Source organism: Canis lupus, chromosome 4 (assembly GCF_048164855.1).
Source record: "Canis lupus baileyi chromosome 4, mCanLup2.hap1, whole genome shotgun sequence".
Classification (NCBI taxonomy): domain Eukaryota; kingdom Metazoa; phylum Chordata; class Mammalia; order Carnivora; family Canidae; genus Canis; species Canis lupus.
Genome location: NC_132841.1, coordinates 1,807,220 through 1,822,617, shown reverse-complemented (window position 1 = coordinate 1,822,617; position 15,398 = coordinate 1,807,220). Strand labels below are relative to the sequence as shown.

General features: G+C 35.4%; 2 protein-coding genes across 18 annotated transcripts in view; one reads left to right on the top strand and one right to left on the bottom strand.

The window, feature by feature from the left end:
- The window catches only part of LOC140631715 (transient receptor potential cation channel subfamily V member 3-like), a 541,542-nt gene that overhangs the window by 117,385 nt on the left and 408,759 nt on the right, over positions 1-15,398 (top strand). The window lies entirely within an intron of this gene.
- LOC140631689 (testis-expressed protein 10-like) overlaps positions 3,988-15,398 on the bottom strand; it is a 42,011-nt gene continuing 30,600 nt past the window's right edge. The window contains 4 exon segments of the mRNA XM_072822890.1: positions 3,988-4,470; positions 4,472-5,013; positions 5,016-5,044; positions 14,634-14,701. Of these exon segments, the coding sequence (XP_072678991.1) occupies positions 3,988-4,470; positions 4,472-5,013; positions 5,016-5,044; positions 14,634-14,701 (1,122 nt within the window).

Here is a 15,398-nt window from a genome sequence, read left to right as displayed (position 1 = left end):
GGAGGAAGTAAAACTCTTTCATGTTGCTGATTTCTATTTATTATGTGAGATGATGGCAAATCACAGCTGTCTGTGTCAGCTGTCTCCTAAACCTCACTGTGTAATGGAATATGACGAGTCTTGAGACTTTGTCTTATTAATGTGCAACTGAACTGATTCGTGCTATTGTCCAGGGAGTAAATATTATATTGATCAGTGAGAGACCTGGCAAGTCTTACCGAATGTCTCTGACAATAAGATAAACACTTTGAATAGATCCTTACTATTCTGCCTTGGACTTCATTTGTTCGAAGGTGTAGGGCATAATGGTGATGGAGGAATAAGATGCCTTCCTGTAAATTCTACTAAATCCATCTACTGTAGATGCCAAGATGATTTGAATAGGGACCCTGGCAATTTTCATTATAAGTAGGACCTACAAATCCTGGAGCAGCAGAGGTTAGAGAGGGAAATAAAGGATATTCATTTAGTTTGGAATGGAGACAACCATAACAAAATCTTTTCTTCTGGAATAACTCCCCCCATAGTATGGACATTCTTTTTCTTAATCAGGCTTAAAAGAGCAATCTTTACTTGCTGGATCTTCTCCAGCTTTCATTCCCTTTTCAGCAGAGCGATTTCTTTTTTGTTTTGGCAGTTGTTGCCTTTAAAGAAAGAAAATATGATTAAAAAATTGCTACTGAAGACATACTTGCAAATCTTGCTTCGTTTGCAGAGAATATTCCATGTCAGGAATATAGCAGATCTTCAGTTTAGTGATTATCAGCTGCTTTGATATAGTTTAAAAAGTGAATATATGAATTTCTAATTTAAAATGTCTTTCATTTTTAAATTTAAATAATACATTATGAAATGTCTTGTTAATTACCTGTTACTTTACTTGATTAATTATGCATGTTTCCCGTTTCTGTCCCTATATCATTAATCTTTACATCAACCTAACAGTCATTTGCCTTCAGAGATTACCCTTTGCAGGTTTACTGGTAGCTTTAGGTGCTGATAGAACTTCTGTTCTTCTAATAAAATCACTTTTAATTGACAGACAAATTCTTTTCTCCAACCATGTCAAGCTATCATGTCTCCCATTACTTTTGATAATAAACTTGTCAAAAAATAAATTTAAATTGCACAATTGAATTAGCTACTAATTTCCCAATTCCTCAAATTCAAATTTCCATCCTAACAAACAAAGCAAAACTAATATAAAATTTTTTGTCTATATTGGTTGATCCAGCAAAACTTATGTTGACATTTAAACAGTGAGCAACCTTAAGTAGTATGTTTATAAAAATTAATAATTATAAATTTTAAGGAAAGTGGGACTTTCAGAGTGTGATCCGTACTAAAAAAAAAAATGAATGAATAAAAAAGAAGAAGTATTTAATAGAAACTGTCATTTGAGGGCCCAGGTGTAGAATTTATTAAAAGGAGTCTTCAGTGGATCTATGATAAGTATATGTTCAAAGAACTAAAGGATTCTATGCTTTAAAGAATTGAAGGAAAGTATTTGAATGACATATCACCAAATAGAGAGTATGAACAAAGAGGAAGAAATTATATAAAAAAATGGAAATTTACTAGAGGGACTCAGAAGTAGACTTGAGATGGTAGAAGAAAGAATTAGTGAACTTGAAGCTTTATGACTAGGAATAATTCATGAAAAACAAGAAAAACGAAGAGCAATGAACAGAGCCACAGATGCTCTGGTATAGCATCAAGCGTATCAATATATAGGAGTTCCAGAAGAAGACGGAAAACACAGGAAAATATTTTAGAAACTAATGACCAAACTTACCAAGTTTTATGAACGATATCAATGTGTATATCTAGGAATCATAACAAACTCCAAATCAAATAAATACAAAGAGATCCAGGCCTGGACACATGATGCTCAAACTTTTGAAAGACAAAAACAAGGATAAAATTTTGAAAATGAACTAACAGGAAAACAAAGACATTTAATAGAGACAAAGGCCTATCAGGAAGATAAAAAATTTAAAAACATGTAGACCCCTAACAACAGGAAGGAAACCTAATAAAATTGAAATGAGATAGAGAATTCAACAAGAACTGGTTCAAACTTCTACCCTTAACAATTCACAGAATAATGAGACAAAACCAGCAAGAACATGAAGACTTGAATAACACTATCAACTAACTTGAAGTAAGTGAAATTTGTAGAACACTCCATCACAAAACACTGAAACGCATATTATTTTCAAGTGCAGATGGAGCATTTTCAGGATAGACCATATGCTAGTCCCATACAACAGATTCAATAAACTTAAAAATGTTCAAGTTATACAACCTGTTCTCTCACCTTAACAAAATTAAGATAGAAGTCAACAATTAAAAAATTGGAGACATCCTCAAATATTAAATATTGAACAAAATACTTCCCTTTTTTTTAAAGGGGAAAGTTTTTTTTTTTTTTAAAGATTTTATTTATTCATGACAGACACAGAGAGAGAGAGAGAGAGACTGGGGCAGAGGGAGAAGCAGGCCCCATGCAGGGAGCTGGACACGGGACTCAATCCCAGATCTCCAGGATCACAACCCGGGCCGAAGGCAGCACAAAACTGCTGAGTCACCGGGGCTGCCTTGAACAAAATACTTCTAAAATAACCTATGAGTCACAAAAAAATCGCAAGGGAAATTTTTAAAATATTTTGAAATGACTGAAAATACGGCATATATAAATTTGTGAGATTTAACTAACACAGTGATAAAGGAAATTTGTAGCTTCAAGTTCCTACAATATTATAATAAAAGGAAATTGCAAATTAATAATCTAAGCTTCAAGGGTACCTGGGTGGCTCAGTGGTTGAGCATCTGCTTTTGGCTCAGGTCATGATCCTGGGGTCCTGGGATCGAGTCCTGCATCAGACATCAGACTCCCCACAGAGAGCCTGCTTCTCCCTCTGCCAAGTCTCCACCTCTCTGTGTGTCTCTTGTGAATAAATATATGAAACCTTTAAAAAATAATCTAAGCTTCATCATAAAATACTAGAAAAGGAGCAAACGAAAATGAAAATGTGGAGGAAAATAATAAAAATTGCAGTGGAAATCAATGAAATGGTAAATAGGAAAACAGTTGAGAAAACCAATAAAATAATAGAGAAAATACATAAAATCAAAGATTGGTTCTTTGAAAAAATCAACACAATGGACAAATCTTTAGCTAGCCTGGTGAAGAAAAAAGAGAAAAGATACCCATTGTCAAAATCAGAAACAAAAGAGAGGACATCATTACCAATCCTACAGAAGCAAGCATTGTAAAGAAATACTTTGAACTATTTTTTGTCAACATTGGACAATTTGATGAAACAAATACCTAGAAAGATATACATCCATAACTGACTAAAAAAAAAAAAATAGAAAATTTGAATGGCCAATAATTAAAAAATTGAATTAGCAATTTGAAATCTTCACATAGAGGAAAACCCAGGCCCACATGGCTTCCTTGGTGCATATTCAGATATTTAAGGAAGAAGTAATACTATTCTTTTATTCTTCAGAATTTGGAGGAGGAAAAAACATTTTCCATCTAATTCTTTGATTCCAATATCATTGTCATGTCAAAGCCAGACAAGATACCACAAGAAAATTAGATCAATATCCTTCATAAAAATAAATTTATGTTTACATGAATTATGTTTACATGAATTTATTCATGAAACATGAATAAATAAAATCTTAAGCAAAAAAATCAACAAAATAGCAAACCAAATCAATGTTTAAATTGACCAACATGTGTAAATGAATAGATTTGTCATTTTAACAAAACAAAATTAGTGTAATATTAAAAAATCAATTAATGTTATGCACCAAATTAATAGAATAAAGGGGAAAACATATGATCATCATAAAAGATGCAAAAATAATTCAAAATCCAGTATCCATTTCTTATTTAAAAACAAAAGTGAAAACAAAAAACTTTCAACAAAAAGGAATAAAATGCAATTTTCTCAGTCTATTAAAAGGCATTTACAAAAAATGTACAGCTAATACTATGCTAAATGCCTCTTTCCTTTTGTGCATGGTTATTTCTTTTAAGGCATATGGAAAGTGACTCATAAAATGGTGTTTGAAATCAAGAAGATAATTCTTTCGAAGCAACGACTCCAATTTATGAGTTTCATCATGTTGTTTAGAGAGTTTCCACAGAAGGGAAATAATATTAAGAACTTGCTGCATAACCTGCAGAGGTTCTCGCTCTATACCATTTCCAATAGAAGCAGCTAGTTGTGGAGGCACAGCTTCAATCCAGCATTCAATCAGCAATGGAATTATTATCTCAATAAATTCTTTCAAGTTTTCAGTAGATGAGAGGCCTTCATCCACACTGCCTAGTCCTCCAACCAGGTACCGTAGCCTGAACTGTGAACTGACATTTGGCTGTGAACCCCCATTTTCATAAACCTGGATGTGCTGCTGGTCGTTGGCATGTTCCTTCCAGTTGATAAAAATGGGAGTTGCTAGTGGCATGGGGATTTTCTTTTTGTTCCTGAAGTCCTTCACTTTCTCTCAACCTACTGGATCCATCTGCCAAGGCCTGAAGGAATTTACTGAGTCTCACTAAGACTTTCAGCCTCCATTGCTGAGAAGTGAGTCTCCGATTAGGATTTACAGAAAGTATCCAGGACTGGGATCTGTCTCTATTTATTAGTCCTTTAGACAGCTGTTGATGAGAAATAAGTTCTACAAAATTCTTAAGCAATATACTGCTACGGCCAGTAAATAAGGCTGGGTACTGTTCCAGCAGAATGTCCAAAACTTTTAAAGAGTCCTCCTGAATTCCTTCAGTAATGTGAGTCATGGCACTAGAGAGATGGGCACTTACCAAAGGAAAAAATGGAGAAATTTGTTCAGCTTGTATTTTGGGGGCCAGGAATTGAAGAAGTTGAACTGCTGCTAATCGTACATTAGCATCTTTATCTGTAAACACAGCAGTCACTTCACTTAATATGTTTGAAAGGTGTGCATCAATTATAAATGGGTACTGAGACAAAGGTCTTTAAGTCCAAGAAGAGCACTTTGCTCCCTTTCATAGAGAACAAGTCAAGATATTCAATCTCGTTACCTTACTACTCACCTTTGTATAGGACATTCTGACCACTTGCAGTAAGGCCAAAATTAAATTTAAATAAGATAAATAAAGAGACTCCTGAGTGGAGCAGTCAATTAATGTCTGACTCTTGATTTCAGTGGGGCTCATGATCTCAGGGTAGTGAGATTGAGCCCTGTGTCAGAATCCAAGCTCAGTGTGGAATCTGCTTGAGATTTTCTCTGTCTTCCTCTGCCCCTCCTCACTGTTCGTAAACTCTCTATCTCTTTCAGTAAATAAATGAAACCTTTTAAATTAATTAATTAAAGGCATCCAGGTTAATAGAAAAGTAAATTGCCTTTATTGGCAGATGATGTGATCCCATATGAAGGAAATCCTAAGCAGTCCACAAAAATACTGTTAAAACTAATAAAAAAGTTCAGCAATACCAGAGAATATAATATCAATAAGCATAGACAATTGCATATTTACAGACTATCAATGCATTTTCTGAAAATGAAAATAAAATAACTTCATTCACAATGAAATTAAGTATGTAAGAGTAAATTTAACAAAAGAAGTATAACGCCTATATATCAAAATTTCAAAGCAAAGCTGACAGAACATGTTAGCGAGAAAAATTCATAAAGATTTAAATAAGTAGACATCTTATGGTCATGGATGGGAAGACTCAGAATTGTTAATATGGCAGTTCTTGCCAACTTTATCAGTAGATTCAAAAACTCCTATCAATATCCCTCTAGGTTCTTTGCAAAAAGGTAAGCTGATCCAGAAATTTATGTGGGAATTTCCAGCATCCAAAATAACCAAATGATTTTGAAACAGAAGAATAAAGTTGGAGAACTTAATATGCCCTGACTTTAGAACTTAATATGAAACTACAGTAATCAAAACAATGTGATGTATAAAGACAGATAATTGATTTTACTTACTAAAAGAAGTCAGACACAAAAGGCTTTTATCTGTATGATTTTATTTGTATTGCATTCTAGAAAACTTGAAGAATGAAAATCAGAGTGGAGGCTACCAGAACTGGGACACTGATGACAAAGAGACGCACGTACTTACTAGGGGTGATGGACATGTATACTATGATATTTGGCATGTTTACTGAACTATGAGCATTTACAAAAACTCAACAAGCCACACACTTTAAAAAGGGGTGACTTTTACTGTATATGAAAATTATCTCAACAAATTCGACTTTAAAATTAAAGAAAGAACATCTTGAATGTATTTATAATAACATATTAGTAAATACTGCCAATTTAGTTAAAAGAACATGAACTTTTGTATCAATGAACCGTGATGTTTGTGAACTTAGACTTTGCCACTTAGCAGCTGAAAACTTACTTTCTTTTCACTAAAATGCAATGGCAATGTTTACCATGTAATACGTATTACAATTTTCTCAGTTATCAGAAATGATATATTTAGAAAAGTTATGTAACTGCCACATAATCTTGTATTAATTCTCTTCATCCTATATCTAAAAATATTGAAAATATCAACTGAAATTTGAGGGTTTCTCTTTGTTTTTGTCTTATCTGTCTTTGCCATTTCAGAGATGCAAGACTTTAATGAAGTGCATTTCCTTTCCCTTTGCCAATCCTGTCAAACCAAACTTTATTCTCTAGCACAGGGACTTTAGTTACCTACATTAGACCATCTGACTTGTAATCACCAACAGAGAAAGAGCTGTCTCCCATGCTCAGAATGGTCGTTTCTTGTGTTTCTCTGTTGTCTAGTCCAAGCTCAGATGGGTGTATTGTGGGAAGCTTTTCTTGGTCAATCCAGTTTGGTATATCAGTATCTTCAAAAACCCTTCTCATTAAAATGTACATACATTTATATACATGTGATTTCTTCTATATATCAAATTATATGTCTTATTTGTTCATATCATAAAGTTAAATCAAGATTTATCTCATTGCTTTGCTAACTATACTCTTGAAGGAGTAAGATTTTCTGCAGTTGAAACGTGCGCTTCGTGGCACCCTGGAATCATATTTTTTTACCAAGCTCACCATGTTAATGTATTTGATAGTGATAATAAAAGCATAGGACTTATTTCAGAACTTGTTTTATTGCAGCTGACCAGTATTTGTTAAAAGTTTTGAGGACAAAAAGAAGGAAATAACTACATATATGATACAGATGATGAATTTATTTGTTTTGAATGATGAATTTAAATGAGGAAAATTATATTTAAAAATGTTAAAGGATTATGAGAATGCCTGATTATAAACTTTTTAATAATTGTATTTAGGGATTAAGCATAAATCATTTACTTAGAATTCATGTCTGTAATCCTAAAATGTTAGAGAGTAGCACTCTGAAATTCTACTTAAAATGGAATTATTCTGAATTAAGTATTTCAAGGTATTTCAAGGTATCATAAACTTGGTTAATTCTAAGAACTGCGTCTGTAGTTTGTCTTGTAGTAAAGAATGTCTCCAGAATTGGTTTCTAAGATGAAAAGTTTTCCTTACAAGATACATAGGAGTTCCACTCTAGTTGATGAACTAGATCCTGAAAGAAAAGCAGTGTAATGAAAACTGAGAGGTTAAGTATGGGAGTAATTGAGAATACGCTAAGCCAGAAGACAGTGGCATGATATATTCAAATTGCTGAATGTGAAATGTTTGCAGCTCAGAATACTCTATCCAACAAGGCTGTCATTCAGAATAGGAGAGATAAAGACTTTCCTAGACAAACAAAAGCTAAAGGAATTCATGCCCAGTAAACTAGCCCTGCAAGGGATATTAAAGGGGACTCTTGAGTGGAAAGAAGTGGAAAGGATAGATCAAAAGTGACAGTGTAGAGGTAGAAAACACAAAAGCAGTAAAAATGAATATTTCTGTAAAAAAATTAGTCGAAGAATGCACAAAATAAAAGGATGTAAAATATAACAGCATATACCCAAATGTGGAGAGGACAGAAGCAAAGAATGGGTTCAAACTTAAATAACTATCAACTTAATATAGACTGCTGTTTGCAGAAGAGTTTATATACAAACTTATGGTAACCATATATCAAAAATCACCAGTAATATGCGAGGAATAAAGAGAAAGAAATAGCAAAGATACCACTAAATAATCAGCAAACCATGAAAGAAAGATAAAAAAGGATGAGAGAAAATCTTCAGAAATAATCATAAAAGGAGTAATAAAATGACAATAAATTCATATCTATCAATAATCATTTTAGTTTTTTAAAGATTTACTTATTTGAGAGGGAGAAAGAGAGAAAGTAGCAGGGGGGAGGGGCAGGCAGAGGGAGAAGCTGACTCTCTGCTGAGCACAGAGCCTGACCTGAGGCTCAATCCCAGAGCCTTGAGATCATGACCTGAGCTAAAGTTAAGAGTTGGATACTCAAGCAGTTGCTTGAATACTACTCAAGCTACTCAGGTGCCCCATCAATAATTATTTTAAATGTAAATGGACTAAATGCTCCAATCAAAAGACATAAGGTAACAGAATGGATTAAAAAAACCCACAAGACCCATATGTCATATAGGCAGACCTATATGCTGCCTACAAGAGAGTCATTCAAATCCAAAGACACTTGTAGATTGAAAATAAGGGGATTGAAAAATATCTGTCATGCAAATGGATGTCAAAAGAAAGCCAAAATAGCAATACTTATATCAGACAAAACAGACTTTAAGATAAAGACTGTAACAAGAGACAAAGAAGGACACTATATAGTCACAAAGGGTACAATCCAACAGAAGATATAACAAATGTCAACATGTATGCACTCAACATAGCAGGGCCCAAATACATAAAGCAATTCATGACAAACATAAAGGAACTCTTTGATAATAGTACAATAATAGTACGGGACTTCAACACCCTACTTCCATCAATGGACAGATCATCTAAACAGAAAATCAATAAGGAAACAATGGCTTTGAATGACTCGCTGGAATAGATGGATTTAAGAGATAATTTTAAAACCTTCCATTCTAAACCAGCAGAATACACATTATTTTCAAGTGCACATGGAACATTCTCTAGAATAGATCATACATTAGCCCATAAAATAAGCCTCTGCAAATTCAAGAAGATTGAAGTCCTTTTTTTTTAAGATTTATTTATTTATTTATTCATGAGAAACACACAGAGAAAGAGGCAGAGACACAGGCAGAGGGAGAAGCAGGTTCCATGCAAGGAGCCTGATGTGGGACTCGATCCCAGGTCTCCAGGATCACACCCTGGGCTACAGGTGGCGCTAAACCGCTGTGCCATCGGGGCTGCCCAGAAGATTGAAGTCCTATCATGCATCTTTTCTGACCACAACCATATAACATCAGAAATAAACCAAAAGAAAAATCTAGAAAGACCACAAATACATGGAGGTTAAATAATGTGCTACTAAACAATAAGTGGGTCAACTAGGAAACAAAAGAAGAAACAAAAAGTACATAGTAACAAATGAAAATGAAAACACAGCAGTCCAGAACCTTTGAGATGCAACAAAAGTAGTTATAAGAAGGAAATATATACCAATACAGGCCTACCTTAAGAAGCAAGGAAAATCTCACATACACAACCTAACCTTACACCCAAAGGAGCAAGAGAAAGAACAACAAACTAACCCTAAAACCAGAAGAAAGAAAGAAATTATAAAGATTAGAGCAAAAATCAATGATACACTAAAAAACCAATAGAGCAGATCAATGAAAGCAGGAGCTGGTTCTTTGAAAAAAAAAAAAAAAAATTGATAAACCTCTAGCCAGACTTATCATGACAAAAAAAAAAAAGTTTTCAAATAAAATCACAAATGAAAGAAGAGGAATAACAATCAATATAACAAAAATACAATCAACTATAAGAAACTATTATGAAAAATTATATGCCAACGGTTGACAACCTAGGAGAAATAAATAAATTCCTAGAAACATATATCCTACCAAAACTGAAGTAGGAAGAAATAGAAAATTTGAACATACTGATAACTAACAAAGAAATTGAGTCAGCAATCAAAAACTCCCAACAAATAAAAGTCCAGGACCTTTACATGTGAATTCTACCAAACTCAAAAGAAGAGTTAATAGTTCTAATAATGGCAATTAGACAACAAAAAGAAATAAATGGCAATTTAAATCAGTAAAGAAGGAGTAAAGTTTTCACTATTTTCCACTGACATGATACTAAATATGGAGAACTTAAAAGACTCTACCAAAAAACTGCTAGAACTGATACACGAATTCAGTAAAGTCACAGGATATAAAAATCTGTTGCATTTCCATACATCAATAATGAAGCAGCAGAAAGAGAAATTAGGGAATTAATCCCACTTACAGCTGCACCAAAAACAGTAAGATACCTAGGAATAAACCTAACTAAAGAAATGAAAGATTTGTACTCTGAAAACTATGAAATTTGATGGAAGAAATTGAAGACAACACAAAGAAATAGAAAAACTTTCCATGCTCATGGATTGGAAGGACAAATATCATGTAAATATCTATACTCTCCAAAGCAATCTACACTTTTAATGCAGTCCCTATCAAATGCCAATGCCATTTATCGCAGAACTAGAACAATTCTAAAATTGGAACCACAAAAGACGCCAAATAGCCAAAGCAATTTTGAAAAAGAAAAGCAAAACTGGAAGCTTTACAATTCCATTCTTCAAGTTATATTACAAAGCTTTAGTATGAAAACAATATATATGGCACGAAAATAGACATATAGATCAATAGAACAAAATAGAAAACCCAGAAATAAACCTACAACTGTATGATCAGTCTTCAACAAAGCAGGAAAGAATATTCAATGGAAAAAGGACAGTCTCTTTAACAAATGGTGTTTGGAAAACTGGACGGCAACATTGCAAAAGAAATAAACTGGACCACTTTCTTACATCATACACAAAAATAAATTCAGAATGGATTAAAGAAGTAAATGTGAGTCCTAAATTACTATAACAATCCTATAACACTGCTGTAACCTCTTTGACATTGACCATGGTAACTTCTTTTTAGATAAGCCTCCTGAGGCAAGGGAAACAAAACCAAAAATAAACTATTGGGACTTCATCAAAATAAAAAGCTTCTCTACAGCAAAGGAAACAATCAACAAAATTAAAAGGCAACCTATGGAATGGGAAAAGATATATGCAAGTGACATATCCAATAAAAGGTTAGTATCCAACATGTAACTTAACAAAACTCAACACCCAAAAAATAATCCAATTAGAAAATGGGCAGAAGACATGAACAGACATTTCTCCAAAGATGACATCTAGATAGCAAACAGACACTTGAGAAGATGCTCAACATCATCACGGAAATTCAAATTAAAACCACAATGAGAGGGTCACCTGTGTGGCTCAGTGGTTGAGTGTTTGCCTTTGGCTCAGGTCATGATCCCAGGGTCCTGGGATTGATTCCTGCATCAGTCTCCCTGCAGGAAGCCTGCTTCCCTGTCTGCCTGTGTCTCTCTTCTCTCTGTATGTCTCATGAAAAAGAAATAAATTTAAAAAGTCTTTAAAAATAAAAATAAAACCACAATGAGATATCACCTCAAACCTCTCAGAATAGCTAGAATAAAAATGACAAGTAAGAACAAATATTCGTGAGGATGTGGAGAAAAGGGTACCCTCATGCACTGTTGGTGGGAATGCAGACTAGTGCATCCACTATGGAAGACAATGTGGAGGTTCCTCAACATGTTAAAAATGGAGCTACCAAAAAGAAAAAAAAATATGGAGCCACCCTATGACCCAGCAATTGCACAACTATTTACCCAAAGAATACAAAAACACTAATTCAAAGGATTACATGCCCTATGTCCATAGCAGCATTATTTACAATAGCTAAGGCATGAAATTAGCCCAAGGGTTTATCGATTAATGAATCAATAAAGAAGATGTGGCATATGTATATAGTGGAATATTAGTCAGCCATGAAAAATAATGAAATCTTGCCATTTGCAACGACATAGATAGAGCTAGAGGGTATTATAGTAAGTGAAATAAATCAGTCAGAGAAAGACAAATACCGTAAGATGTCATTCATATGTGGAATTTAAAAAACAAAACAAACAGGCAAAGGGAAAAGAGAGAGAGACAAATTAAGAAATAGACTCTTAACTGTAGCCAACAAACAGATGATTCCCGATATGGGGCTCCATTTCAGGACCCTGGGATCATGATCTGAGCCCAAGGCAGATGCTTAGGAGACTGAGCCACCCAGGTGCACCAGGTGTTATTTATGTTTTCAAATTGATTTTCACTTTTATTCATTAGCTTCATGATTTTTTTTTATTTTTTCAAAATGCTGCTAATTAAAACCTTAAATAATTCTGGAGCATCTTTGAACTATTTCAAGCACTCTGATAGAAATAACATTTTGATGTATTCTCATTCCCCTTTAGGGGAGAGAACAAAGGGTTAAATTATCACAAATTTTTAGAAAAGAAAGGTGTTGTATTCCTTTTATTCCTCAGTTTTTATGTGAATTTGATAAGAAAACATACTAAGGCTTTCATAACTAAGCCATTACCATTCCATGATGGTAAATGCACTGAGGCTTATCTAACTGCCACCTTTGCTGCCCCACTGAGTGTGACCAGACTAAACAGCCCTTGCTCAGTAGCTGAGGTGCTTCCTTTCCTCACCGTTATATGCATGTCATAATGGCCGTGTTCATTTTAAGCGAACACACACGCTGACTTAACAATGATAACTCTTTAACTTTCAAAGCATTTTCACATGCATGTTACTTGATTTTATCCAGTGTAGTAGCATTGGGAAAGGGATCCCAGGCTAGATTACTATCATATGACTACATGCTGATGTCAGAATTAGCACCTACCTATCACCTGAAGAAGTCTACCAATCATATCTGGTTAAGGAACATTCCCTAAAATAGAAAATAAACAAGAATTTAAGTTATTGTGTGGTGGAAGGTAGTGAAATCTGGCCTAATCCAACCTAAGTGTGAATCACTAGTTTCCTTATCTGTAAAATGGGGCTAATATACCTATTCAACGTAGTAGGAAGGATTAGATGATACAGTCCATATTTGGCACAATTAGCATATGACCTAGCCCACGGGAGAACCTCAATAAATAGCAGTGCATAATGAAAATAATGATCTGTGGTTGTAGTAAAGCTCTCATTAATTGAAGTGTGTGGTACCATTGTTGGTGGCTGCTGAACTTGAGTAACGGCTTATTTTGAAGATACTATCTTTCTGTAAGGATGCACTCATCCATTTGAAAGTATTCTACTTTGTGTCAGGCACGATTCTAGGTGCTGGAGATGCAGGACTGAGAAAGAGCCTCTGCTCGCATGCAGCTGACCATGTAGATGGGCTTCTAGCATGTGTATCCTGGACTGCTTCTACAACTTTTCTTCCACCAAATGATTGTAGCTTTATCAGAACCTCAGTTATGGAATTCATTCAGCACCAAGTGTTTGTTGACAAGAGGATGGACAGATTAAAACTTGGCTTTGGTGAGGATGCCTGCCAATCAGTGTCAGGGGCCCAGAGTCTGCATGCTGTGGACTTAAACTCAGTTGGGAGCAATCATCTAATGGTTAATATTGGCATTATGCTCTCATCATACCTGGGGCAAAAAGCTCTTAATGCATCTTGTCTCTTCTCTCCAAAAGGAAGAGTTCATCATATTGCTGCCATGTTACTAAATTGAGAACTTCGAGTGGAGCCCATCACCAGGTGTTAGTTAAGAGACCTTTATTTTCCATCTAGTATATGTTTTTAAGTCCTTCAGATTTATTTTTCCCTCTTTGGGCCTTCTGTTGTTAGCACCCCAGACCCACACTGAGTGTGAGATTTGCTTTGTGAAAACACATTCACGTTCTTGCCAGGCAAATCTTCAGATTCTTATGTTGACCTTGGTTTTGTCTTAGGCTTTAGTAACCTTTTTTTATGGGGAGGATTATTTCTCCCTCTCATCTGTACATTTGTTTTCCTTCTTAGAGATTCCTCCCTGTAGATTTCCTGGCCTGGAGCTGCTGTGGATACTTTTGAAGCATGCTCCCTAGCATCAAGAAGTCAGCCTCATAGAAATCTGCTTTAAAGAGCACGATCATAGATTAGGCCTGAGTAGAGGTGTCACCTGGGCCTTTGGACACAGGCTGCTGCAGCTTGACTTTGACCTGTAGAGGTGCTGCCTCGCCTGGAATTGTTGATGGAGCAGATTGACTCTTTTAAGCATGATGGGTGAGCAATGTATTGCTTTCAAGCTGCGTGCCTGCTGCACATGTTAAGTACTGCTGAGACTCCATCATTACTTTACTAGGTCTGAGTCTTGGCATTGACCATCTATGGTCCATTGCTCCTGATTCCACTCTCTGCTTGGAGTCTGGGGGTCAGGATTAACCCTGGACTCATATGGCTAATCTTCATGGTTTCAAGTTTAGGTACTAAAATTCTCACTTTGAATTTGGTTTTCCAATTCCCACAGTGCAGAAAGTATTTGAGGAGAATGTGGCTTGAGTGCCCTCTCTTCAATCTCAACTATTTATTTAGATGTTCCAGCTGCAGGACATAGTTACTAGTTTTCTCATGGCTACAGCCATTGACCTCCCATGTTGAACAGTCTCCTCTGCGATGGAGAGCATAGCTTCAGGATTAATGATCAGGAGCTCTAACTGGGGAAGAGGGTGATGTGTAAAGGGAGCATTCACCAACTGGCCCTGGTAGTTAAAGATGAGGCTTCCAGCCAGTGTGTTCCTGTGTCCATCAGGAAACTGTATGCCTATGGAATTCAGTTATATCCCTCATTGTATAAAGGCATAGCTTAAGAACAGCTTAGTAATATGCATAAGATGCCTATATACCACAGGACCATTGCTTGTCCTTTGGTATCTTAATCCTGTCCTCAATATCGATTTGTAAGTGGCCTGGAAACCTACTTTCTCTAATGGAATGGAAGCCCTTCATTTTATCCACATTTAGAGTAATACTTTCCTTGCTTAAATGTGTAGGATAGGGAGGGCCCTTGCCCCGAGAGACAGCTACATGAAGCCACGCACTGAAATCCTGAATGCGTTTTGCCATAAGCAAGCCTTGCTGCCACTTTAAAGCCCCGAGGGTGTCCTCCTTCTGCCCTAAGAACACAGTATCCTATTGCCCTGAACGTTTGCTCTAGTCTTCCTTACTTAGTCAAGAGAACACTGAATATCAGCACCGAGGAATGCTTGCACATTTGTCTTTCCCTGAGCCCTGACATTAGGAAGTGCTATCACTTCCAAAGACTAAGGAACATTTGTTAGATTCGACTTTTTTTTGTAGATCTGGCTCCAAAATCTACCTGAGACATCTCTTTACCCAAAATACTAGTAAACC